A 27,219-nucleotide genomic window follows, 5' to 3' on the forward strand; every position below is an offset into this window, starting at 1 on the left:
TAGATAGATAGATAGATAGATAGATAGATAGATAGATAGATAGATAGATAGATAGATAGATAGATATTTCGATCGATCGATCAATCGTTCAGCCATACAGTCTTGGAAAGATCAGGCAGTCGAAAACAAAACATGACGTCACTCTAAATGAACTCAGCTGCAGAGGCTGCTGGGAGAATCCTGCTGTGTCGGAGACATTTTGGATTTAAAGGGGCTGAGCCGTCAGTCCCAGCTAGCTCTTGGTAAGTTATAGCTGTCTGGCTTTTCACTTACTAATATGAGGCTTATGCGAACCCTACATATGACCGGTGTATTTAAGTGGTGTCAGTTTAAGATACCGCGTATAGAAAGGCTCAGCTCGGCGGGTTGAACTGGGTGAACTCGTAACATCTGCTAACCTAGCTAGGGAGTGGTGATGCTAGCTGGTTAGCTGAAGCTAGCTAGTCGCTAACCGGGGCGCTAGCTAAACAGATCAAAAAGCAAGCTTCGTTGTAAGATTTGCTAAATTAAAAAGTGTTCCTCCAAAACATATCACAACAAATCTAGTAAAGAAAAGAACGAGTTAAATATTTTTTTATTGTTAATATGGACCCTTTTTGGATGGAGGTAGAAAATAAAGCCCCGTTGTTGAACTGCGAAAGTCAGAACAACCTGAAATTGTTGATCTAATTAAGAGCAGCGCTGAAGTCCAATGATAGACCATCCGAGCCGTTGTTATACGTGTTGTAATAATTTACAATTGTTCAGAAGATTCCGTGTTCCAAGCACGTTAAGGTTGTGCAGAGTCATTAGCATGTAGCTACCACGATATTAAATCAAATGTCCGGCATCGTGGGTCAACAATGCTAACGTCATACCATTTGTAGGGATGTGTAGACAACAGTGTTATATAAGCAAAGGTGTTGCCTTTTTACATAATAATCCTTAGGTTAGGCAGATGCTCTACCTGGCATTTCTTCCTGCATCAGTAGCAATATTCAGGCACACAGTTTTCAGACAACCATTAGTGCGATGGATGACTGTGGACAGTGGCACCCCCCCTCCTGGTTGTCCCAGACCGCCACACCCTCCTTGGTGGCTGGCTCTTCTTTGTGTCTGGTAGTAATGTGGACAGTGTTGTTGGATGGCTCTTTTTTAAAGAAACGGAGGAAGATGGAGTGATCTGTTGGTGTCAACCATCATCAGGTAGACAGGAAAATGCTTCTTTAGGCAGATGGAACAGAGACCGGCCACTGGCTTGTTGATGCACCCACCACAGTCTGCTTTTTCCTTTTCCTAAGCTAGTATTTTACTAATAATAAAGGCACCAAACCCTCTCTCAACACTCTGTTGTGTTTGCTCATTAAAGATATCCAGCTCAGCTGCTCAGTAAGGTTAACGTTTTGTAAATTGAAACCAAAGTCACCCAACTTTAGAGAAGAAAATGGCAGCTTATTAAGAGTTGTTATCATGCCCTTTTAAGTCAGTAAGATTCAATGTGCAATTCCCCTTGGCAACAGGGGATCGCTGGGCAAAAGCAAAGTGGACTTGAAAGACTGTAGTGCAGTGGAGCAAGGGAGGTATTCAAAGAAACGAGTGCCTGAGTGATGATGGTGTCTTCCAACGGGAGATGTGATGATGTCAGGGTGGAGGCCTCTCCGGAGATGGAGACCTATATCGAGTGGAGCTCTGGGTAGGCCTGCACGATTCGGGGAATAATATGAATCACAATTTTTTTTTAGCTTAGAATTGATATCTCGATTCTCTGCCACAATTTCTTTTCTCACAAATTGTAAGCATTATTGCACACATTACATGACAAAAACAAATACCAAACATCAATTTCTTTCAGCACCTATAGAACATTGCCCATCACCACAAGCATTGCAGCGCGTGGGAACACTTTAAAACCTATTTTATAGTCTATGTGTAAAACCCACAGAAGAAAGTAGGAGCGTTTGTGGTGCAGTTGGCTCGTAAAATTAAATGAGAATCAAAGTCATTAAAAAAACAAATCAAAGTTATTTAAAAATGTAATTGTGGGGCCGTCTCTAGCTTACCTAGTGAGAGTGACCACCCCATGGAGGCTGAGTCCTGCAGGGCCCAGGGTTCAAATCCGACCTGTGGCTCTTTGCTGCGTGTCATCCCCCCCATCTCTCTCCCCCTTTCAGATCTATCCACTGTCACTACAATAAAGGGAAAAGCCCCCAAAAATCCTTAAAAAAAAAGAAAAATGTAATTGCGAACAGGGGTGAATCGAGATTGCAATTTTATAACGATTAATCGCACTGGCCCAGCTCTGGATGGGAAAATAAGACAGAGAGGTGGCCCAGGGAAATAAAATTGGTCAATACAGAGTAGTTATTTTCTGTAAACAGAACTGTCTTTCATAACGCTGTTTGCTCCTCTTGGGCATTTCCATCAGTTTCTGGGCAGGATGTGCTATGATTGCTACAACTTGCTATCACCTTTGATCTCCCTGCAAGGTTGAGTCATCTGACTTGGCTGTGAAATTTAGTTTCTGGCCCTTCTGATCTAAACCACCTTCAAAATAAGAAGAACTAAGAAATAAGAAGAACTGTAGTTGTTTTTGACGTTTGGTAGTTTGGTCTTACGTTATAAGTTTAAAATTGGCTCACCAGACATGCTGCTTGGTGCTAAGGTGAGAATGTAGGCCCGGGAGCTGTATGTGACTCAGTGTAACATTCTTTTCACATAACCTGTAGTACCACGAGACAGTAGGTTTGGACCTTGCACTGTGTTGTGCATGCTCTCATCCTTGGGGTCATGTGGAACTCGGTGTGTGCCTGTAGACGGTGTCATTGAGTCCATCCCAGTTAGAGACCTACTCCTTTGTGTCTGATGAGGAGCAGAGTCTAATCATGGTGGCTCCCTCCCCCATCCGATCTGCTCCTCTGCTTTCCTCCCGCTGTGGGCGGGGCCGCCCTGAGCGGCTGATTGTTGTTCTGACGGAGCAGTGGGAAGGTCATCATCCTCCCGCAGGCAGCGCTCATCCTCCTCTCCCCGCCATCACTCTCATTCCCATCCTGTTTTATTCCCATTTGCCTCTGTTTCGCTCCGAACGTTTCCCTTTTCATTTTAAGGAGGACCACTTTGGAGTAGCACAGCGTTTTTATGGGGATGCACTTTGCCAGCGTGTAGCACTATTGCTGGAGGAGGAGTCATTGTTTCATCAGCTTTTCACCGTGCCAAAGTATGAGGCTCTGATCTGCCACTGAGACCAAGGTTAGTTTTCTGGTCCAGCAAGCTGTAGCAGCGGGACGTATTGCTAGCAGGAATGATAGATGGACTAAGCCTCTAGTCGGTATTTAGTGGGGTTTTGTGATAAACATAAAGAGTGAGAGTTTAATTTGCACATACAATGATATTTCTTTTAACTGCCAGTAGATATTTACACACATATGAGGAATGTATCCTTTGCATATAACCCATCCTGACTAATTTAGATGGGTAGGCAGCTATTGTCCGGGCACCAACTCCAGTTATAATGCCAGGACTACGGCAAGGGCAATGGCAGGAGTTACCTATCATGCGTGTCTTTATAGTGGGAGAGGTAACCAACGCAAACACAGGGAAACATAGAAACACAGGGAAAACTTGCAAACGCCACACACAGTTAAACATGCAAACACAGGGAAAACTTGCAAACGCCACACACAGTTAAACATGCAAACACAGGGAAAACTTGCAAACGCCACACACAGTTAAACATAGAAACACAGGGAAAACTTGCAAACGCCACACACAGGGAAACATAGAAACACAGGGAAAACTTGCAAACGCCACACACAGTTAAACATGCAAACACAGGGAAAACTTGCAAACGCCACTCACAATTGCCTAACTGGCAGCTACTGAACCTTGACTACCACTTGATTCTGATCATTCCTTTACCTGATCATGAGGGCTTTTGGATAAAAGCCCAGATCAAATGAACATGTGCTCCCTGTTCCGTATAGTGTAAGGTGTCACATGTGCGTGGTGAGTGCATTTTTTTATTTCATCCAATAAGCACTTTCATCCATTATCAGCCTGTATGACGAGTCTTTTTCTGGCCTGATGCTACGTAGTCATTTCCTTCAGTTGGTCTGTTGTCTTTCATATGCACCTGTGGTGCTATCATGTGTTTCTTGTGCACATGACTTTGATGAAACACAACACAGTCAATGTTAAAGATTAATCCATAAATCCGGTCTTTGTAAAGAAAAACGACAGGCCTGTTGGACTTTATCTCACCTCTTAAAAGACTTAGAAAGTATTAACTTCAGCTGCCTGAGTCCTTCCAGCTGTTTGTGTGTCATATCAAGGCGAAGCTGCTTGTTTCTCCCCTGACTGTCATGAAAGTGCTTCTTCTCTTTGTTAGTGTGTTAGTTACCCGGCTAATTGTGCCTTTCATCCACATGTGCGTTTAACTGTTGAGACTAGAGGGTAATAAGCTGTGATCTGTGATTATGCTTGATCTTTCAAAGAGATCATTTCATATCTTGTTTAGAGCAGGTAAAAGCTTTGGCGCCAGCTCTTATCAGGAAGAAAAGTACTGTAGGCTGGGATGGCTGAGCAAACGTCGCCTCATATTTTCTCATTGCAAGTTAGGCGTTTATTATGTGATGATGGCTATTTTAATTCCAAAGGCCGAGGGAACTTTATTAGGATGCATGGTATCCTGGATCCATGAAATAACTGGCCTTTAAAAATGTGCCTGCCTCTATGGAAAATTAACATGGGGTGTGGATACTTATGCTCCCTGTATAATAAGGAAGAAAATTTATTTATTTACAATACATCATTCATTATATTCATACATTATAAATTGGTGTCCTTAAAGGTGGGATTTTTCCTAAAAAAGTTTTTAATAAAGGCAATAAGATAAATTTCCAAAAGATGCTTTTTAATCCTCTTTTTAGTCCAATTTAGCATGGGTAAGTAAACGTATGAGCACCACTGTATTTATAACATAATGCCAATATGGCTTATGACACTAAATGCTGCTTAACTCAAACATCTAATATGACACTTGTCCATTTGTAAAAGTAAACGGATAGCTCTTTTCTAGTCTCAGCGACTACTCAAAGCGCTTTTACATAGTACAGGAACCATTTATCATTCACACACATTAACACACTGTGGCCGAGGCTGCTGATCAAGGTGCCACCGGCTCATCAGATAAACACTCACACACATTTACAGTCCGATGGCGCAGCATTGGGGGAAACACGGGGTTCAGTGTCTTCGACTGCAGGGCCAGGGATCAAACTGCCAACCTTCTGATTGGCATGCGACCGCTCCACCTCTACCACTCTACCACAGCCGCCATTTGAGTGTGCAAATTACAGCTCGATGTGTTTGTTGCCTTGGAACAGACTTTTATGTAAAGTAGCAAGTCAGTTGTTTTTGTTAGGCTTTCTCATATCTATTTTCCCTTCATGTATTGCAATTTCCCCCTCAAAACTTGTTGCTTCTTGCCTGCTGAATAACTTAGAAGTTAGCACATTTTACTGTTCTGCATGCTTCCAACCACTGAATGAAAGCCCTCGGGTCATTTTGTTTTTGGCATACTATATCTGAACTAAAGTGAATGTACGCCCATTTGATTGAAATGCTTGGCCTCAATTATGTATTTATTATTATTATTTTTTTTTTATAAATACGTTTCATTGAATACAAGATCACAATTTGTTCTAGTCTAGTGGTTTAGAGATCACGTTACTAATTTATTATAAACGTAGTTTTATTCAAATGGGCTCATTTGATGTGGGAGGAAAACTGCTTAATGGATCCTTTCACAGCACTCCTGCAGAGGTTGGCTGTCTCTGGGAAGCTTTTTTACTGCTCTTCTGTTTCTTCCTGTAAAATGGAAGTGAAGACACGGTTGTATATGAAGTGCAATAAAGTCCCAAATTGCAGATGAGAGATGCTCAACGTCGCCTCTGAGTACCACGTCTGATATGCTGAATACAAATCTGTCGGCACCGTTTCAGCGATTTAACAACTCAAACAACATGCAACCTGCTTTGAATCCGACTCACACTGAGGCTTCAGGAAGTTAATAAAAAGTGTATTTTAGGAAAAAGGAAAACTTTTTCCTAAAATACTCTTTCGAAGTTATGCTTTTTTTTAAAAATGTTTTTATCTTCACTGGATTTAAGTAAGCGTGTTCCCCTAAGGGTCGTTAAGCTTTAAACTAGAGGAAAGGAAAAGCAATCATTTTCCAGTTGAGAGGGTTTCACCTGACAGCAGATACTGATACATATGTCTCCTCTGTATACAATCCATAGTGTTTGCTTACTTGACACTTTTTATTATCAGTCGATCAGTGCTGCTCCAGAGGTGGTACACGGGCTCCACTGATGTCCATCAGTAGACTACAGTAGCTGCCCCGTGCGCTTGTCTAGTGTCCATCATGAAATATATTAGCATCATAAATAACACTCCGCCTATGAGCCCAGCTGTGATTACATGATGCGACGTGCAGAACATCACAGGAGGGACGTAAATACTGGATAGCAGCAACAGACTCATTTGGAGGTTTCTACCAGTGTCGGCTGGAAAGCTGAGCCAAGGGCCACCGGAAACACACAAGCAAATTAGAAAGATTTGATGGACAATTGACCAATCAATTAATCGTCAAAATATTCATCAGATGAATCTATTTTATCGCAACCATTTATGATCGTGTTGGGATGTCTCGAGACAAATCTTTCCTCAGGTTATGCAGCTGTGTTAACTCCCAGGTCTCAACAACAGGATTTAACATAGATGCAATATCTCTTCTGTTTTCAAATCACACAGCAAATAGCTATTTATTGCTGTTGTTCAGGGTTTTGTTGGTCTTCTTTATTTTCTCAATGCTCTGCTTTAAATAAACACTTTCTGAACTGCAAGTAGCGAAGCAGGGAGTGGCTCACTAATGTGTGTAGTATATGTTTTTCTCTTGGCAGATGGCGCTCAGCTGGTGTTTATCCCTGTAAGCCCCCTCATCCTTAACCTGGTTTCCTCACTGCTGCTAAAAGACAGACTACACTACCTCAACATTACCCCACCCTGCTTTGTGCATGACGTAGCCAACAGTTTTGTGACTCAGTGTGTCATAAATCATCTTCAGATTGAGGAAAATTGCACATGTTCTATGCACTTAACCAAAAGGGCTGACATTTCTCCAGAACACAATGTTATTGACACTGGAGTTTTCTTTCTTTTTTCCTGCGACTTGACCAGCCGCTAAGCAGCTGTGAGGCTTTTGTCATGTCATACTCTCCTGGATTCTTCAGCCAGTCATGCAGCCAGGCAGCTAGGCCTCTGTTTGGATGGAGTGCAAGGCAGACACACTGCAGCATCTGGGTGTCCTCTGTTAACACTGCAAGCTGCAGCCCTTCTCCCAGAGCTTATTATAGGTGGCAAATCCCTACAGTCTGTTCACCAGAATAATATGTCCCTGTACCCATGCCGGTATTCTACATGTGTTCTTTCATTTCAACCCTTGCAGCTGAGTTATTCATGAGCCTTGGGTAGAGCATAGTTGATGTGTTTTATTTAACAACCCTTCTTTCTTATCGTGTTGAACGGCATACATTCTGAATGTGCCTAATTAAACAGCTCAAAGAAATGCTGACCTATCTCACTCATGACATTTGAATCCCTTATTTTCCCTGCAGTAATAAAACATAAGTTCATTACCTCTTTATGGCTGTTGTGTTGTGCGTTGGTCATGCTGTGAAATTTTATGGGACTGCGTCTGTCAGCATCTCGGGCGGGGCTCTACACTGTCATGGCATTGATATCTTCAAACAGAGAGCATGACTTCTGTCGTGTCACCCCTGCAGAGAGTGGCTGTTACAAAGCACAGCTGCATCTTTGGGAAGGCGGCGATTAAAATGTCCTTTTAATGTGACAGCTGCTGCTGTTTCAAATTGTTCCCGCGGTGTCCACTGGATTCGTCTGTTGTAACCTTTTTTCCCAATCTGCATAGGTTTCCCTGGGCTAACTAGAAGATGTCCACCATGGTGTATCCACGGGAAGAGAAGCTGGAGAAGCTCTCTCAGGAAGAGATCATCTCCAACACAAAGCTGGTGATCCAGGGTCTGGAGGCCCTGAAGAATGAGCACAACTCCATCCTCCACAGCCTCCTAGAGACCATCAAGTGCTTAAAGAAGGATGAAGAGGCCAACCTGGTGCACGAGAAGTCCAACCTGCTTCGCAAATCAGTGGAGATGATCGAACTGGGCCTGGGAGAAGCTCAGGTAAAACGGTGCTAGAGGTATCAGGAAGGCAAAATGTATTTTCCTACATAATGAGGAGTCATTGGGCACACGGATGACATGAGCAAGAATAGAAAATGATTATATGAAAGAAAGCGGGTACAGTTTTTAATATCCGTATTGGCAGAAAAAGAGAATTGAGAATGGTTCTCAATGTAGTAAATTAGTGTTATTTAACCCACACAGCCGTGTGTTTGTGTTTCTGCTTCCTCATTCTATACTGAGCTTGTGTGATGATCATGATTCATTCAGATCCAGCCCCCAGTTTGTTCTCTCCTGCATTTGCTGCTGCGACAATTTGTCCCCGTTGAATATCATTGCTCTTGAACGCTGCCTCCATCCCAGGTGATGATGGCCCTGTCCAACCACCTGAACGCCGTGGAGTCTGAGAAGCAGAAGCTGCGCGCGCAGGTGAGGAGGCTGTGCCAGGAAAACCAGTGGCTGCGGGACGAGCTGGCCAACACCCAGCAGAAGCTGCAGAAGAGCGAGCAGAGCGTGGCCCAGCTGGAGGAGGAGAAGAAGCACCTGGAGTTCATGAACCAGCTCAAAAAGTACGACGAAGACGTCTCACCCACTGTAAGTACTGTACGCAATCACAAATGCATCTACAGACTGTTACTTGGTCACTTGTGTTTTGGGGAGATTTATGTTATTGTGTACATTTTAAGTGTTGTGGTTAGATTGCTGTCATTGTAACAGAATTCTTTAAAATGTATTGTTTAGGTCTGAAACTAACAATTGTTTTCATTATCGATTGGCCCAAAGCCCAAATATCTAGTCTTGTCCACAACTCAAAGATATTCAGTTTACTGTCATAGTGGAAAGAAGAAAGTAGAAAATATTCATATTTAAGAAGCTGAAATCAGAGAATTGTTCTTTATTTTTTTCAAACCTATCATCAAAATAGTTTCAGATTATTTGATTATTAGTTTAGTATTAGTTTATACTTCTACAAATCCTGAGCTCTAAACCATGTTGGAAGTATTTTAAATCTAAATCTGCAAATGACTAATTTAACTCTTATGGGCAGCAAACTGTTAATGATATGTGATACAGGAGAAAACCTAAGCTGCTTAGTCTTCCAGGAAGCAGCCTTTCTGGTCAGGTCATTGATCTGATGGGGGAATCGGATGGGAGGAATCATTGTACATACACTCTGACCTTATTCCTAGTCATAAAAAGAGACTATAATAGCCCGTATCCACTAACTGCTTATAGCAGGAATCCGTCATGCCAATACCCTGTCCCCGAAAGAACCTTGATCGTGCTCTGGAAGCTGCTTTTTCATCTTTGAGCTTTTAACAGGCTTCCCCGTTAAAGTTGAACTGAAATCAACCCTCGTCATTTGATAGAACCAGAATCAACTTAAATGGCCAAATTTGACTCTGGCGTTTTTCTTTGCTCTCGAAATGCCTTCAGCTTGGCTAAAAACAAGGACAAAAAGATAGAAATTGCTGACACTACTGCTTTATGCAAAGTTTCATTGGCCATATTGAAACAAGATAACGACACAAATAAGTAATCTATCTACAAAGAGGGATGCCTGACCACGTATACCTCCATTGTTTAAAGCAAAACTAGAGGGCGCATCATGAAAGCAGAAAGTATAAAATATAAAATTCTGTGAAATGGTTTCGGATTTTTCTCAAATGAAAACATGGGATAAGTAATTGACAGAGCAAATATGTGTGTCGTAGTAGAAACATTTTCAGTTGGACTTTAATAAAAAAAAAGGTCTAATTTAATCTGCAAAAATCCGCTCATAATATTATGTATGTATTATGTATTTAACAGTGTTGAATGTATTTATATAAATGATCTTTGCATATTTGTAAGAACAAGATAAGATTGTACCCCCTTTTATCTATGTTTGATAATATTATACTAATTATGAGGTATTATTATATTAAAACCCTACATGACAGTGTTGCCAGAGGGTAGCCTGGGATTCCAGCTGTCTGTTAGAGGATCTGACCAGCAGCTCTCTCTCTTTGTCCTCTCAGCAGGAGGAGAAGGACCGAGAAGCACCCAAGGACTCCCTGGACGACCTCTTCCCCAACGATGAGGAGGAGCATGGCCAAGGAAGTAAGAACAGCACTATTTAGCATTTCAGCATGACACTATGAATTTACTCGCGCATTAGGCTGTAAAACCTGAAAACACGGTTTGCTCCCAACGTTTAGGGCCGTAATTTACCGATCTAAGCACAAGGCGTGAAGCGCATGTCCCCTTTTGCTAGTAAAATATGGTTCCAAAGGGTGGCACTTAGGGTAGAGCTGGGCGATATGAAGAAAAACGAATATCAGGATGTTTTTGACCAAATACATTGATGTGTAGTGCGGTGATATTTTAGTGATGACTATTGGTGCTTTCACAAAATATTTACACAATGAGATTTATAATCATCAGTAATGTGGATATAATGACTAATTGGCTAAAGGCAAATAATGGAACAGTCTGGTGAGTTCAGGAAATGACATCACTTGTAATGTAGCCTTTAAAACCAGGAAGAGACAACACGTGTCATATTACAATATCCAGAATTTAAGACTATATAGAGCCTATATCATTATTTGGTTGAGGTCAAAATGATGGCACTTACATAGTTGATGTTCAACAGGGCCCTTTCTTCTTTCTGGTAATATGCAATACAAATCTTGATTAAGGACAATCTGGCATATTTTGGTTTGATTTTGGGATCATATAGCTCTGATTATCAGGTGTTACATCCCTATTTGAGTAAAATAACCAACTATCTAAGGGTTAGGGTTAGTTCAGGACGCGGGTAGATAATGCTGTGTCATGCCATTTGAATTATCTCCATAATGTAATTATTCCCTGAAACCGCAGTATTGTTTGCATGCTAATTTAATAAGGGTTATAATCAAGGGGAGTTTTTTTTAGTTTTTTCTCATTTTGACGTGCACGCTTGCCCTGTGCGCCTCTGTGCCCCACAGTGCAACACCAACACAACAGTGCAGCGGTGGCTGCAGCCCAGCAGGGAGGCTACGAGATCCCGGCCCGTCTCAGAACCCTGCACAACCTGGTGATCCAGTATGCCTCCCAGGGCCGGTACGAGGTGGCTGTCCCCCTCTGCAAGCAGGCTTTGGAGGACTTGGAGAAGACTTCTGGACACGACCACCCTGACGTGGCCACCATGCTCAACATATTGGCCTTGGTCTATAGGTCAGAAATGTCCCCATACGGGGACTTTTGCTAGTTGTGGTGTTATTTGAGTTATTCCATGTTGCCCTCCCTTCTACACACATTTTAGTCAAAGAGGTAGAAACATTCAGTCTCATCCTGTCCTCTCCCTCTCATTTCCGCAGAGATCAGAACAAATACAAAGAGGCGGCCCATCTGCTCAACGATGCTCTGTCCATCCGTGAGAAAACCCTGGGCAAGGACCATCCCGCTGTAAGACTCCGCCATCGCCGTAGAAACCATATCGTCATGGGGACATGTTTAGATAGATCAGATTAGTGTGCTGGTGATGGTTCATAATTGCTCAAAGTCTTTGTCAACAGGAAGGCAATAATGGCACATTCTTCTTTATTTACTGTCTGTATGGATTATATTTTCACCATTAAAGTATGGATTTTGGAACATGTGCCTTCAGGCATTACAGTAATCAATCACATCTGATGATTGTCTGCTCATACATTTAACATAAAACCAAGTCCTTGCAGTCACAATACAACGACCAATGGGAAAACATTCAAATATACTACCTATTTCATTGCCTTTGTGAACAGATTTGTAGGAATCGATTTCCACCGGGACACCAAAACCCCTCATAAAGCCTAAAGGAATGCGTTTAAACTTCAGTGCTGGTCCCTGCAGCTCTGTGGGCTGGCCATTTGTCTCGTATAGTTACTCTCATCCCTCAGTCTTTTCCTCAACACACACTAATGAAACACAAAGGTAGGTTACTACCATCCTGTGTAATCCAGGTGGCGTTGAGCTTTTGGAAAAGTTGCGTGATTGAACAACATATTTTTTAGGACCAATAAGCCATAAAACAACAGTAAAAGTCTTGATATCTTGAAGGGAATTGAGAAAGGAAGTGGCTTCATTCAGGTTTTCTTTTTGTATGTCTAGGTTGCCGCGACGCTGAACAACTTGGCTGTGCTGTATGGAAAGAGGGGAAAGTACAAGGAGGCTGAACCTCTGTGTAAGAGGGCTCTGGAGATCAGAGAAAAGGTAGGCCGCATCCCTGGATTGCACCAGGAGAGCCGTCCACAGCAGCGCTATCAAGGCCTCATCTCAAGGCAAAAACAGTGATTTAACAGTGATGATATTTCCAAAATGTCACCTGGAGCCGCTGTAACCCCAATTACTATAAATAGGGAAAAGAGAAAATTATTTTCTTAAATTGTCTGCGTTTCCGCTGGGGGCCATAAGTATTTCTAATTGAGAGCACAGCTGAAAAAAGGACTGCAGGCGTTGGGGAGCGAGGCAGGAGATGGATAGGAGACATGACGGAGCTGCAGAGCCCAGCAGGGTACAATGGGTCTCTCTTTGCCTGAAAGCTCTATCCTGCACCCTCTACCAGTTTTTTTTTTAAATCACATCTCCTGAGTGCCTGCAGCAGGCAGACGTGCTGCTCGGTGATAGCGGCCAAAGGTACAGAACGGAGAGATGCACGGAGAAAACCAAAGGCACGGAGACAGGGTCACAAACTGACATTTGAATTAAATGATTTTCTTCTTGTGTCCCCTCAGGTCCTGGGGAAGGACCACCCAGATGTGGCCAAACAGCTCAACAACCTGGCTCTGCTGTGCCAGAACCAGGGCAAGTATGAGGAGGTGGAGTACTACTACTGCCGTGCCCTGGAGATCTACGAGAGCCGGCTGGGCCCAGATGATGCCAATGTGGCCAAAACCAAGAATAACCTGGTGAGAGACAAGTTACCACATCAGCTTTTATGGGCTTCCTTTCCATATTCCTTTCACTTCTACGCTATACTTTTTATTTTCATTTTGACTAGGATTGCAGTCCCTATTGAGCCGAGACTGTACCAAAGTAAACCCGGGTCAAGTACGGTTTTATTGTGAGCAGACTCGCTCATTTGTTCTCTTAGCCTGAGCTTGGTCTCTGCCGAGGTTGTCAGCATGGAAACTGGAGCTGCTTTCTCTTTCCACTTGAAATGTCTTTGAAAACTTTATTGTATTCGACTGTTGTATTTTCATATTTATACTGCACCAGACTTTTAAATGGGGCACTATTTTTTTCAAATCATGCTTTTTTTTTCTTTTTTTTAAGAAGTTATGGAAGGCAGTTGAATTTAATATTTGAGTCTTTCAGCCTGAGCGTTGTCAACTTTTGGGTGTTTTATAGAACAGTTTTGTCTCGATAAGCCTTGCTAATTGGGAACCAAGCCACTAGTCGTTTGTCTATGTTGCTTCTTCTCCTTCCTGCTTCTGTCCTGTCTCACTGATGATGGAGAGGCTGTTAAGAGACAGACAGTAAGGGAGGCTCTGTGATACAAATCATTTTTCATGAGTCACAGTGCACAGGAGAAATATGCACACAGTCTGCTCCTGCGGTCTCAGGGGACGCATTGTGAGACACAAGGCCCATTTGATCCAACACTAAAATGTGTTTTCTGTTCTTTCTTCTTCAGGCGTCCTGCTTTCTCAAACAGGGGAAATACAAGGAGGCTGAGATTCTGTACAAAGAGATTCTGACTCGTGCTCATGAGAAAGAGTTTGGATCTGTTGATGGTAAGGCCTCATAGGAGATACTTTAGCTGACAGTAAATGGCAGCATGTTTTTATAGTTTTTTCTTCTGTATTGCAGTAGTGGTATACTTTGGTATCAAACCTAGAAACTTAATAAATGATAACTTATTCCAAAGAAATGGTGGTGGGTTTTCAACTGTCCTCCACCATTGTCTTATCTTCCACCTACTGTTTGTCTCTCACCAGCGAGCAGTGTGTGCCAACCTTCACCATTCAGAGGACACAAACAACCGTTTTAAAGAATAAAAAGGAAAAAGAAAAAAAACACATGTCTGAAAGATGAACTCTTTGCGGATTTCTTCTCTTTTAGTTTAAGTTGACTTTCCTCCAGGGATTAGATTGTCTGCTTTAAAAAAAAAAAAAAAAAAAAAATCAAAGAGACTCGGCACAGTGCAATGCTCTGATGCTTAATGCAAAAGCATCTCACATGTTTCTGAGAGGTTTCTTTTTCATTTGTCACTTAACTCGACAATAGCGCTCAGATTTCTTCTTTTTTTTCTTCTTTGTTTTTAAACCTGTTGGACAGTTGAAGGTTGAGGGAAGCAGTGCAATTTGTGTCCTTAATTTTGAATAATGTGTGCTAAGTTTATGTGTTTCAAAAGCATATCTATTGAATCTATTTCATGATATAGATAGATAAGTGATATACAGTAGGTGATATAGATAGATGGGTAATAATGATTAAGCATACTCACTGTCTTTAAAAAAAAAAAGCTGTGTGTGTTACTGTGTTTATAGCATCATTATCACCTTCCTTCACTTTTTGTTTTCAGGTTTTTGTTTGTATTTGGGGAAGAATCTGTAAAAAAATTTATGAAAAGATTTAAATAAAAACGACAATGAGTTACTGTACAAACGTTATTAAATAATAAGCTCAGGAACATTGTTTTTTTCTGGATCTATCTTTACAGTATTAACTGTTTAAAAAAAAATCACATTCTAAAGTATTTAAACCCCTGTCTGTGACAGATCTCAGGATTCACCAGCCGTTTCTTGTGTTTGTATAGCCAATATATAAAAACAGGTATTTGGGACGGACTGTACCACTGAGATGGTGATTTCACTATCCTAGTCAGTAGGGTTTTACAGCGAGCTCATCATGAATAACTCATGCAAGTAATGGATGTTGTATAACATCCTGATGCAACCAGTTAAGCTGTTTTCCAGTCCTGTTGTACGTTATGTAGACCACCTCTCCTGTCTTATTTGTCTGCAGCTGAAAACAAGCCCATCTGGATGCATGCAGAAGAAAGAGAGGAGATGAGCAAGGTGAGGGCTTTGTGTAGTCATTCTGAACATAAGCACAGCAAATAATAAAAGCACTGCAAATTAAAAGAATGAGGCGTATCAAATGGAAGGTTGTGAAAGTGACATTTAATCCTTTTTCTGGGCGCTTTCCTTAACACACACACACACAGACACAATATAAGCCCCACTGGGCATACACTAGTTCTTTGTCAACACAGGAAAAATGCTGCTGATCCAGAACAAACCACCACTCCCCTTCACGCTCTTTTCTCTTCCTCTTCTCCCTTATTTACTTCCAGGGCAAGCACAGAGACAACACTCCATACGGAGAGTACGGAGGCTGGTACAAGGCCTGCAAAGTCAACAGGTGAGTGTGACAAGCGTGTTCTCACAACTTGGTCGTAAATAAAGACGTGACAAAGGCCACAGATTAGTCACCTCACTGTTTTCATTTGGTAATGAAGGCCAAATATTGTGATTTTCTTTTTTTCTCTCAGATTTTTAGGAACGTGACTAAATTAGCTTTGGTTTTCAAGTAGTTTTCTTAATCTTTCAGTTTTTGTTTTTTTTTAGCATTTTCTTTCGCTGTAGAACATAACACAGCAATTTGCAGCAAAATTGTTTCTCTAATGACCTTTTGGGTAAATATTGGTGTTCCTGTTTCATTGTTCAGCCCTACAGTGAACACCACCCTGAGGAACCTGGGCGCCCTGTACCGCCGGCAGGGCAAGCTCGAGGCTGCTGAGACCCTGGAAGAGTGTGCTGTGAGGTCTCGCAAGCAGGTCAGCAGCATTTGTCTGAACTGCAAAGGGCCCGTTTCTGCATGAAGATAACTTTCTATAAACTCTCAAACGTGTCCCCTAAATCTCATGATATTTCTCTCCCTTTCTCTACAATGCTATGGATCCAGAGCAACACAGTAAGTGGTTTGTCTCCATAGAGCCTCCACCTCTCTCTCTCTCTCTCTCCCCTAACATCGCTCCCATCTCACAGCCATTTCTAATGTTCCCTTGTCTCTACAATGCCACCATCACTGTGCTGTGGAAGAGACCATACAATCCCTTTTAATACCTCCATGTAACTCTACACTGTCAGCCTTATCAACAAGCCAATGTGTACCTCCGGGCTAGCTCTAATCATGGCATGTTTGTGTGTTTGTGTGTGTGTGTGTGTGTGTGTGTGTCGTACCTGTGTGTTATTCCCATCAGGGCATTGACCCCATCCACCAGACACGTGTGGTGGAGATCCTGAAGGATACAGACGGCGACAGGCGGAGGAGCAGGGACAGCCTGAGCAGCGTTAAGTATGAGAGCGGCTCTGAGACCGGCGAGGAAGTGAGTATGGGCGTGGAGTGGAACGGGGTGAGTACAAATCCACCATAGTCGAGTCAACACGGCCAGTGACCTCACTGCAGGAGCAAGGTGGCGTTAGCAATGTCTCAGAGAATGTGGACTGGTGCAGAGCGGTGACTTTGTTCTGTAGCCCGGAACTTGAGACAAGAGGATTCTTGTCTTTTTAGATATTTTTCAATGCAGTGAGATGACCGCTGATTTGAAAGCAGGTTTTTACATTTAACAGGAAGCGGACTCTTCTGGCTCCTGCAGCCAAATGATCCCAGCCAGTCAGAACGATTCACCTCGCAGGAAGCCCTCTCCCCTCTGTGGTCAAACTGTTCAAAAACACAAATTGGTCATTTGCACACGACTTATTTCATGATGTCAGTGTTGCACATCATCATAACAGTAATATGAGTGGCATTATTTATCATATATAAGACCAACTTTCACAGGTTATACTGTATCTGTACCAGTCCACGGCTCCTGTAGATGTGCCTTGTTCCTCTTTTGAGTTTTTTTGTTTCAAAACGTAAAGCTGATTGAGTGTCTTGGCATGCTGACCTGTTGTTTTTGACAGCATGTGAGCTTGCTTTGGACTAGATGTTCATGTTTTGTGTTGTCCATTGCTCGACAATGCAATCAGAGTGTCTCGTTTTAACAAGCAGTTGTTCTGCCAGCAATGCTTCTGCACAAGTTAAGCGGTAACAAAAAGGCACGGGCTCATCCTGCGGCACCCTGGCAACATATGAAATATTTATATACTCTTGTGGGACTCAGAGATATAGCCTGTCGACATTTCTACTGGATGTCTCATGTTTCCGCCAATAAACCCAATTGACAGGGCTCCCGATATCCTTGATGCTCTTCCCCTCTGAGCTGTAAAGTGGGCGGTTGATGAGTTCATCCTGCGTTTTCGTCCTCATAACATCCAGTCTGGCTGGGTCTCAACAATCGTTAGTGTAATTTCACCGTAGGGCTTTTAATTTTCCACAACGTGTGGTCACCCCTCTCCTTGTTATTAAAGAGGTCGGTGCTGAAAACATGATATTCAGTCAGTGTATGCAGTCAAATAGACACTGCTCGAGCTGTGTCCCAGCTCCAAGAAGCCCTGTGGTGACTCTTACATAAGCCATAAGGACAGGACAGTTCCAGCTGGGATGCCTCGTCTGATCCCGTGCCTTTCCCCTCACTTAGTGCAGCCACGCCCATTCCCCTCACCGCACCAACCCAGTCCGTCCAAACATGCATGTCGCAACGCCGGCCCGCCGGGCTCACCCTTAACATGCACACCAATGGACCATGTGAGTTCACTTTGTTTTCACATGGCCGAGTCTGTTAACCTGATGTCTGCTGCTCTCCCTGAGTAACGTTAAGGAGAAAAGGTGGGGTTTTGTTTGCTGGCTGCCTTGTAAATGTGAATGCTTCTCTACACACATGTTCACATGCGTAACACAGCTCCTCAGAACGGCTTCACATTTCAGCAACTGCGGCGGCATGCGTATTCACCCGAGAGTGCACCTGTTTGTCTTTTGAAACATGCAATGTACTCGTGAAATTCTAATGCTTTTTTAAGATTGTTTCTAAAAGCTAATTTGTTGCAAAAGATTTGAGCTTTTGACTACAGGATTGCCTAACACATTCCATCAATCCATTAATTTACACAGCTGCCAACATATGTTTCTACAACAGAAAAGAGGCTTGTAAAGTCCTGTGTCTGCTTGTGTGTAGATACTTGCTGAGAGAAGATGTGATAGGCACGTCAGAACTATCACTCAGCTGCTGTATAGCTGTGCCCAAACATGTCTTCCCTCTGCTCTGAGAAAGTGATATGTCATCGAGGCTATAGTAGTGGTTCACATACTCTCACTGTACAGCTGATCCAGACAGTGCACTTCAAAACTCTGTATTTTAATAAATACCTGCAGTTCCATTATTACCAGTGGTTGCAAGAAGTATTAGATCCTTTACTTAACTAAAAGTACTAATGCCATTCTTTACAATTACTCTGTTGCAAGTAAAAGTCCTGAATTGAAAGTGTTACTTAAGTAAATTATATACTTAAGGTATATTTACGTTAAGTATTACATTAAAAGTACTCAATGCCGTATTTCTTTTTTTTTTTAAACTGGAATCTGTCCAAACAGTTGTGTTTAATGGTCCAATCCGTTCAGCTGTACGTGTAGGCCGTTGTATTGTTAGGCAGTTTAAACATCGTATTTTGTGTTTTGTGTGCAAACATCTTAATTAGTGAAGTAACTAGTAATTAAAGCTGTCAGGTGAACGTAGTGGAGTAAAAGGTACGATATGTCTCTCTGAAATGTAGCGGAGTAAAAGCCGAGAGCGGCATGAAAAGAAAAGACTCAAGTAAAGTACAAGTACCTCTAATTTGAGTAAATGTGCAAGGCTGCATTCCAGCACTGATTATTACATTATTCAGATAGGACTGATTTAGGCGCCGCTTTACAGGAGCTCATTTACTAAATAAATAGGTAAATAATTTACTAGGTAAATAACGCTGAGGAGATAGCAGCTGTTGGCAAACTTGTGGTTGCGTTCAGTTTAATTGGTAGTATGTATGTATGTATGTATGTATGTATGTATGTAGGTAGGTATGTATGTATGTTTGTAGGTATGTATGTATGTAGGTATGTATGTATGTATGTAGGTATGTGCGTGCGTGCGTGTCTCCTTAATGCATGATTTGATCTACAAGTAAGTTGTGTTTGCATTTGCTCTGTGCTCTCGGCTAGATGCTTCAGTGTGCTGCCTGTGTGTCTGCATGTTTTCTAGATTTCATCCTTTGCACTTTTTCCTCTTTTCTACGTGTCACTGACCTACGTCCCTGACGATTACTCTTGCCATGACAACCAATCAGCCGGTCAATCAAATTTCCTTTCTCACTCAGTGGATTGTACTCTCCCTCCTGAACTCTCATTCTACACAACACGTTGGTGGGCTTGTATACAGTGACATAATAAATAGGCTAGATAATTAGTTCAGTGGTGATTTAGGTAATAGTACACAGGGCATGCCGAGGCCAGGACAGAAGGATGCTTTCATCAGATCCAAATATTGCTTCAGGGGAATTGTAGGTGAATGCAGGATTTGTGGAGTCAAAGCGATGTACATAAAGATGTGATTCACAATGTCAGTGTCTCTTATCGTCAGTGTATGGCTGTATCATTATGTCCCTTTCAGTGCTGATGCTTGCAGATGTCCTACGTCTGCAGTGCACAGTCACCGGCTGGGTGCCAAGTTCAGGCTTCCAGGTACCCAGAGAGGAAAGCAAAACAGCTGAGTCACTGTGACTGCAACCAGCCAACCTACTGCATCACTGACCTGCTTGTTGTACTGCAGCTCCCGGGACAGCTGTAATGTTTTAAAGACAAAAACAACTCCACTGCTGCCGGAGTTATAGATCATTTTTGGTTTGCGTACAATCCCTCAACTGGGGTTTACAAAAAACCTCTAATCAGACCCCGAGCTGCAGGGGTTGATACAGTAAATGTGGTGCAGGATAGACAGTTTTACAACATCTTACCAGTGTAGCGAAGTGTAGAAAAAGGGATGAAGCTCAGATTTCAATGTGTAGGTGTCTAGCGTAGGAAGCCCAACCCAGAGCTCTTACAATGTGTGCTGTTTTTGTCTGTTTCTCTCTTTTCTCTTTCATCAGGCCTAAGCCATCAAGACTATTCCTCCATCCTTCTCTCCTTCCCCAACACCATAGCAAAAGGATGTGTGTTGTCGTTCCCTCTGGCCTTCTCTGTCCCGACAAGCCAACAGCATCCTCTACCATTCCCGGTGCCCCCCCTCCGGTCGCAGAGACTCAGAAAGCCCCCTCCAGACTGTCACCTCTGTCCCCCGTTCAGCTGACACCCGCTGGGACGTTTGGTCTTCTTATCTCTGTTCTCTCTTTTTTCCCCCTCTCTTCCTTTCACTCTCTCTCTATCCTTTCATCTCACTAACCCTGTGTCCACCATGTCAGAAATCGTTTCGTCAACTCTCTCTCCCTCTCTCACTTAACATGAAAAAGCTAAATTAATTGTGTGTGAAATCTTTTCCCTTTGAGGAAGCCACTCGCACTTTTTTCTTCCTCCAACACCCATTTGTAATTTTTCATAGGCGCATAGTAGATATTATTTGTCCAGATAAGAGGAGCCGGACTGTAATTTATTGGAAGAAGGCAAAAGCTGAAAGATGTTGATTAAAAGGGACACCTTTTGAAGGCAGCCTTGGCTCCAGACATCACTCCAACCCACAGTCAGATAAAATGTAGACTGTAGCGTCGATACATTATAAAACTCCACAGTTGCACTGCATTGGTCTCACTCGCAGTTTCTTAAAGATGACCTCAAAGCTAGCTTACAACCCGGTGCTTGTATTTAGCCAAAATAGTATCTTTTTTTTATTTTTATTTTTAAGAAAGGTCTTTATCGGCTGTTAGTATTCTGTTTTTAACTATGTTAAAGTGCCCATATTATGCTCATTATCAGGTTCATAATTGTATTTTGAGGTTGTGCCAGAATAGGTTTCCATGGTTTCATTTTTTTAAAACACCATGTTTTTGTTGTACTGCACATTGCTGCAGATCCTCTTTTCACCCTGCGTGTTCCGGTCTCTGTTTTAACTACAGTGTGAGACATCTCACTTCTTTATTATCTTTGTTGGGAGTCGCACATGCTCAGTAGCTAGGTAAGATCCCATCACCTAGATAACTCTTTCTTCAACTTTGGTCAATACAAGGCAGAATTAGCTGGGAGACTTCTTCTAGACCAGGGTCACTTGTGGAATACCTGCAGAACAGGGACAGGAAGTAGATCTTTTGGAGATAAGGGTTAACTAGCAGTGTGTGTTTTAGCAGTGTTTTGCCATTGAGAACAAGCTAGTATGCTAGTGTTAGCATGTGCTACGGTTAGCCACCTAGTCTCAGCTAGTGACGTAGAAAGCCGTGCAGAATAATAACCCCAAATCCCAGAAAAGAGTGTTTGTTTGTTGGTTTTTTCATAATATGGGCACTTTCACAATAATGAGATCAAAATGCCTAAACAGTTTGGAAATAAATGGTACTGTGTAGTTTAACATGCTAATAAAAAAATATGTCATTTCTTTTTGGACTTCTGTGGATGGCGGAACAAGGGGAAGGGAGCATTGCTTCTCAACATTTAGTTTTTTATAGATACATTTCCTTTTAATTTCAATGTTGTATGATTTTGTTTACATTTAGTTTTTTCTTTTTCTTTTTTAAATGTTTTAAATGATTTACTTTGTGGCTGAATATTAAGGCATTAGTTGGCCAACAATGCCTGTTGCGAAAGAGTAGTAGGGCCAACATCAGTTGACAGCAAATTGGCTGCATCACAGCAGGCTGTTGCTATGGTAATTTATTTTCAAGTTGCTTTGATTGGCTTCAGTGTCCTTGGTTTGGAGCATTCACACAGGCTCTACGCTGGTGCAATAAAGTACACAGTAGCTTGCATTTACAAAGGGAATCAACAACATCAGCTGATGTTGTAAAGCCAAAATGACAAGAGACCAATCGGAGCATCTAGCACAGACACTTGCCACATGGGAAATTGCTAAATAATAGTAGATTTCAAAAAAATGGGCGTACATGCCCAGAATTGCCTTTTCATTTGTTGGTGTAGAAGTAGAAGCTAGTGTTATTATTCAATGGAAGCCTGGATTCCCCAGTAGTGTTAGTGTGTATCTGTGTATGTTTTGGTGGTACAGTTGCAGTGCCCACTCTGGCTATGGAGACTGGATTTTGAACACAAAGCTTAATGGAGTGTGTTGCCTTTTTTCTTACACAGTTGTTTGCAAGTAGACCTTGTCACTTTGGTGAATCATGTTTATAGACACCAAAAGTACAGTGCGAGTGTATCCTCAAGATCAACATGTTGTTTAAGATGTTTAACTAACTGAATGTAAAATGACTTTAACATCTTTAAAGTGTAATTGTACGCTGTATTCATGGATTTGACAAGTGCATTCACTACACGGCTTCTCGGTATGCTACTTGCCTTGATTCTTCATTCCTTCCAATGAGTACAACTATACTTCTAATGCAACTCTGAACAAAAGAATTGACTATGTACATCATATAATTATGACAATATTGTTGTGTTAGTGGAATGCTTATTTATTGAACTGTCTATTCTTGGCATATATAGTGTGATTTCAGTTTCTTAAAGTGGAAGAAACATAATTGGTGAGCTCTATAAGCACTATCTTAGTAAGTAGAACTGCATTATATTTACCATTCTGCATTGTGAAGATTATTGCATCAACACTTGGTATTCTCAAATAAAGTTTTTCATTTGTGAGATTTTTGTCTTTTCTCTGCATCGGATGAAGGCGTCTGTATCAATGTGAGCCATCAGTGGAAATCTTTTGTTTCATCTCTAGTGGCGACTGCAGAGTCTCCCGGTGGAACGCAAATATTTATTTAGGCAGAAACATGATTACAGCCCCCCCTCTGCTGGTGATAAGCATGTACTGCTTTAGGGTGAACACATACTCTGGTCACTGCTTGGTCGGTCATTCAAACGCACCATGCAGGACAGCTGGTATGTAACTAAAGAAATGAATGTATGGATTGATAAATTACTATATCACTGAAAAAGAAAACCTGCTTTGAGCTTGATTATTTTCACTATCTAAACTGCTGGTTGATAAATTCATCCTCACATAACGCATTGGATAAATTGATTAATCCTTTGGTCTGTAAAGCATATAGTGACAAATGGCCATACATATGTATGTACTTATGATATATACATATCCTAAAGTGCAACGTGACATATTCACGTTGCTTGTTTTGTCCAATCAACCCTGATAAAACCCAAAGATATTTAGACAAACGCAGCCAGGTCTCCTAATTAAGATGATGAAACAAGAGTAATGTTTGGCTTTTTTTTTATGACAAAGGAGAAATCAAACACCAGAATAGTTACTGATTCTGTAGCTGAAAAAACCACACACAGCACAACCACTGGACAATAATGAGACCTTTACACAGGTGAGCTTGCTCCATGGGTGTGCACACTGAAGTCTGCAGTTGATACTAACGGTGTAACTTTTCAGAAGAGACTTGATGGTTACTGAGTGATAACGGTGACAGTTTTGTGGAAAGGTCAGTTATCAGACGAGGAATTGAAGCCAGCATTGCATGCTGTCTTTAACACTGCACACCTTCACAACTCTACCAAAATGTTACAGTTACACCTAATGTATTGCTCTTTAAAGGATTTCATGTAAACCCCCCCCCCCCCCCCCTTTTTTTTTTTTTGCGAGACCTAAAGTCATTTGGCTGACATTCATAACTGGACTGGCGTGTGCAACATCAACCAAAAAAAATAAATAAAAGATTTGCATTCTGAGTTCTTGTCTCCCAACCTTCAGTGGGTTGATGGTTGTGTGTGTCTGCAGGACGGCAGCGGAGCCCTCCAGCGCAGTGGCTCCCTGGGGAAGCTCCGGGACGTCCTACGCCGCAGCAGCGAGCTGCTGGTGAAGAAACTGCAGGGCAACGGGCCGCCTGAACCTCGCAGCACCAAGTAAGAACAGAAGAAACCCTCTGTCCTGATGGAAAGCACATTATACTCCTTTTTTTATTTATTTAAAGAGCCAATTACAAATGCAACAACATTGGATGACAACATACTGAAAAGTACACTACACACAACATTTGCGACCAAATGTTTTACTCTAAAACAAAGAGCAGAAATACAGAAAGGAGGGAGACGCAACCAAAACACAACAGCAAGATCAATGTCCGCAGCTCACAAACAAGACACACAGACACAGACAAACACACAAACAAGAGGCATTGATGGGAGACCAACGCAAGACAAAAGGGACCACACACACACACACACACACACACACACACCACAGACTTTAAGAATCCAGCAATGCTGAGCCAAGTGTCCAAAGTCCTTCCCGGGGCTCCACCTAGCGAGCGTTGGAGATCTCCATATACATGACATCCAGAAAGGAAAGGGTCCGTGTACGAATAGACAAGTCATGAGAAAGTTTCCAACGGGTTGCAATCATTCTCTCGGCCGCTGTAAGCAAAAACAGCCCGTCTTTGAGTTTTAGACAGCCGGAGCAAATTATACTCCTGGTTGGACTAGTAAGCAATGTCAGTGGGAGGCGAGTAGATTCATAGTAGTTAGCAAAGGAACTCCCCAGCTTTGAGAATAATTATTTTGTACCTGTGCCATGATACTAAGATACTGTGTGAACATTATTTTCTTCTTTTCGTTCAACAGCATGAAGCGAGCTGCTTCCTTGAATTACCTGAACAAAACCAGCGAGGACCCGTTCCAGGTGAGGAGCAGTTTTCCAGTCTTATAAATTGTAATGAGTTGGGGCAATATTATTGGAAATGTAACAGTGTAGCCTTCATAATGTTTCATCGCCTGTGTTCTGTCTTCTTCCCTTTCCGTGTTAGACTCAGGGGGGCAGTCATTTCAGGGAGAGCCGGGGCCTGAGCTCCAGCACTGTGGATCTCTACACAGGAAACTGAGCAGCAGGGGGGGGGGGTCTATCAGCTGATCTGTGGACCAACCCACAGAGGCTTGTTCTCTGAGCCGTAACGATCTCCAACAGCACTACAGACAGCCTCACACACACCCTTCCTCTGCCTGGCTGCATCCGACCCAAAAACCCATTCGCTCCCACATTCAGACCCAAAGACATTTTCAGTCATCCCAATACATACACACATAACTAATGGTTTTTTTCTAGCTGCTTTGTTTTTTGGTTTTGGTTTGGTTGTTGGTCTTCCAGAAAGAGATTGAAGCATTTTCCCCTCACCCTAACATTAGTTTTGTCTCACTGCCTTCTGAATGAGGCCATGGAAACATACCTCATGTCTCTTCCTCTCAAACGTAATCACTGTGACTCTGCACTTTTGACTGCATCTGTTGCCATAACGTCATCTCTTTTGGTATGTTTCTCCTTATGTTGTTTTAAAATAGTTGTGCTCCCCCAATGTTTTGTGTCTTCTTGTTTTATTAGTGAAAATTAGGAAAAAAAGATACTTTGTAGATTTCTATTTTCTCCAAAATATAGATACAAGAAATGGGTCTGTTGGGTTTGAAATACATAATGTAAAGTTGACATGATTACAATGTTTTTATTTTCATTTTAATCCTCTTGCCTGTTGAGATTTATGTGCACAGTGAGGTGTTGGTCGAAGCTTTGGGATACAGGGGAACGTGGGTGACGTGGTTATCTTGCTGCTACAGCTTTCACATCCAAGTGTGTGTTTCTGCACCCGTTTCTCTTCTATTGAAGAGAAGAAATGTAGGAATAGAGTCATTTATGGTCTCAGAGTGCTGGAAAACACAACCATAAAAATGTTCAACTTTTAAGATTGTATATATATATATTTAACAAAAAAAAGAATGATCAGGCTCAACCTGGCCGCGTAATTAATCCTGGTCATCGTGAATGATCTCTGGTGCCATGCGGGACTCATCTGATCTGCAGGCTGGCTGGAGCTCTGTGTCCCAGTCCGCCTCGCAGGCTTGAGCGGCCCAATGTGAACACATCATCTTATTATGTTGTTTACAGTGATTATGTGTGATAATGGTAGGGTTATTATTATTTTTTGCACAATTCTCTGATTGGTGTCTTCTGTCTTTGATTGCAGGTTTAGTAAGACTCAAAATAACTGGAATGTCTTGTAATATTTTGTATTCATTTTGATTTTTTTTCTTCTTTTTTTCTTTGTTTGTAATAACTGTACACAATATAATCTGATTTGAAATTTACAAATTTTAAAGTTCAACAGGAATTGAATGTGCATCTTTTTGAATCTGATACATACCAAACAATCCCATTTGTCATGAATACGGTCTGATTTAGATTCAGAAATAAAAACCAATCGTTTTCTAGTCATATTCATGATTTTGTCTTTTTTCGGGGTATAAGATAGGATGTGGCTGATTTGAGGATTCCTTGCAGCCCATGACAATCTGCGTAATTGTCTGCATTTGAAAATACATGTGTTTAATGTTGTTAAATGAATGAATTGGCTTAATAAAAGTACTAAACCAATGTTATGTTATGCCATGTCGCTGCAAATTATAACCCAGTAGTAAATTCCAGCATGCAAGATCTTAACCCTCAAGCTGCAATTTTTTTGAAATTAAAATGTTGAAATTGAAAAAACCTTTTATCAACGTTTTGGTTGTCTTTTCCAACCCTTTTTGTTTTTCCCCCCAATATTTTTGTCATTGTTTGTCGAGTTGTTTTTGAGCCTTTTGAAATTTTTGTGTTTTTTTCCCAAAATTTTGAAAGCTTTTTTTGACATTTTTGTCACTTTGACTTTTTTTTATTATATTTTTGTCACTTTTTTTATATTTGTCACACACAAGTTCTTTTATCAGTTTTCATATGTTATATTTGCTATAAAATTGATAACACCCAAATTCAATTAAAGTAGTGAACTGCTTATTTATGTAACTTGTGAGGAACGTTGTAGGGAACCATCCACGCTACTTTTTTGGACAATTTATTTGAAAAAAAACTTACATTTCTGATACAGAAACCTTTTGAAAAGGGGTCAAATTTGACCAGAAGACAACAGGAGGGTTAAACATCAGTGTCTAAGTACGTGTGGGAACC

At 41.7% G+C, this 27,219-nt stretch overlaps 1 protein-coding gene and 1 long non-coding RNA gene across 10 annotated transcripts; one reads left to right on the forward strand and one right to left on the reverse strand.

The window, feature by feature from the left end:
• The first annotated feature begins 126 nt into the window (after positions 1-126).
• klc1b (kinesin light chain 1b) lies at positions 127-25,978 on the forward strand. Of its 9 annotated transcripts, none has more exons than XM_034898081.1 (17): positions 127-242; positions 7,967-8,237; positions 8,601-8,831; positions 10,259-10,340; positions 11,213-11,441; positions 11,585-11,672; positions 12,357-12,458; positions 12,980-13,153; positions 13,882-13,981; positions 15,216-15,268; positions 15,547-15,614; positions 15,921-16,029; positions 16,158-16,166; positions 16,456-16,608; positions 24,013-24,137; positions 24,855-24,912; positions 25,037-25,978. In XM_034898081.1, exons 2-17 carry the CDS (start codon positions 7,989-7,991, stop codon positions 25,109-25,111), a joined length of 1,905 nt encoding a protein of 634 aa, XP_034753972.1. In that variant the 5' UTR covers positions 127-242; positions 7,967-7,988; the 3' UTR covers positions 25,112-25,978. The 9 variants fall into 9 exon arrangements, with proteins under 9 accessions (XP_034753972.1, XP_034753974.1, XP_034753975.1 ...); XM_034898083.1 differs by having other exon boundaries at positions 10,262-10,340; XM_034898082.1 differs by lacking the exon at positions 127-242 and adding an exon at positions 2,968-3,225.
• On the reverse strand, positions 7,086-26,464 carry LOC117960291. Its single transcript, XR_004660114.1, has 3 exons — positions 26,382-26,464; positions 8,953-8,958; positions 7,086-7,096 (listed from the first exon to the last, which is right to left on the reverse strand). It is a non-coding gene; the product is annotated as an uncharacterized LOC117960291 (long non-coding RNA).
• Positions 26,465-27,219: the final 755 nt, after the last annotated feature.

This window comes from Etheostoma cragini, chromosome 17 (genome assembly GCF_013103735.1).
Source record: "Etheostoma cragini isolate CJK2018 chromosome 17, CSU_Ecrag_1.0, whole genome shotgun sequence".
Classification (NCBI taxonomy): domain Eukaryota; kingdom Metazoa; phylum Chordata; class Actinopteri; order Perciformes; family Percidae; genus Etheostoma; species Etheostoma cragini.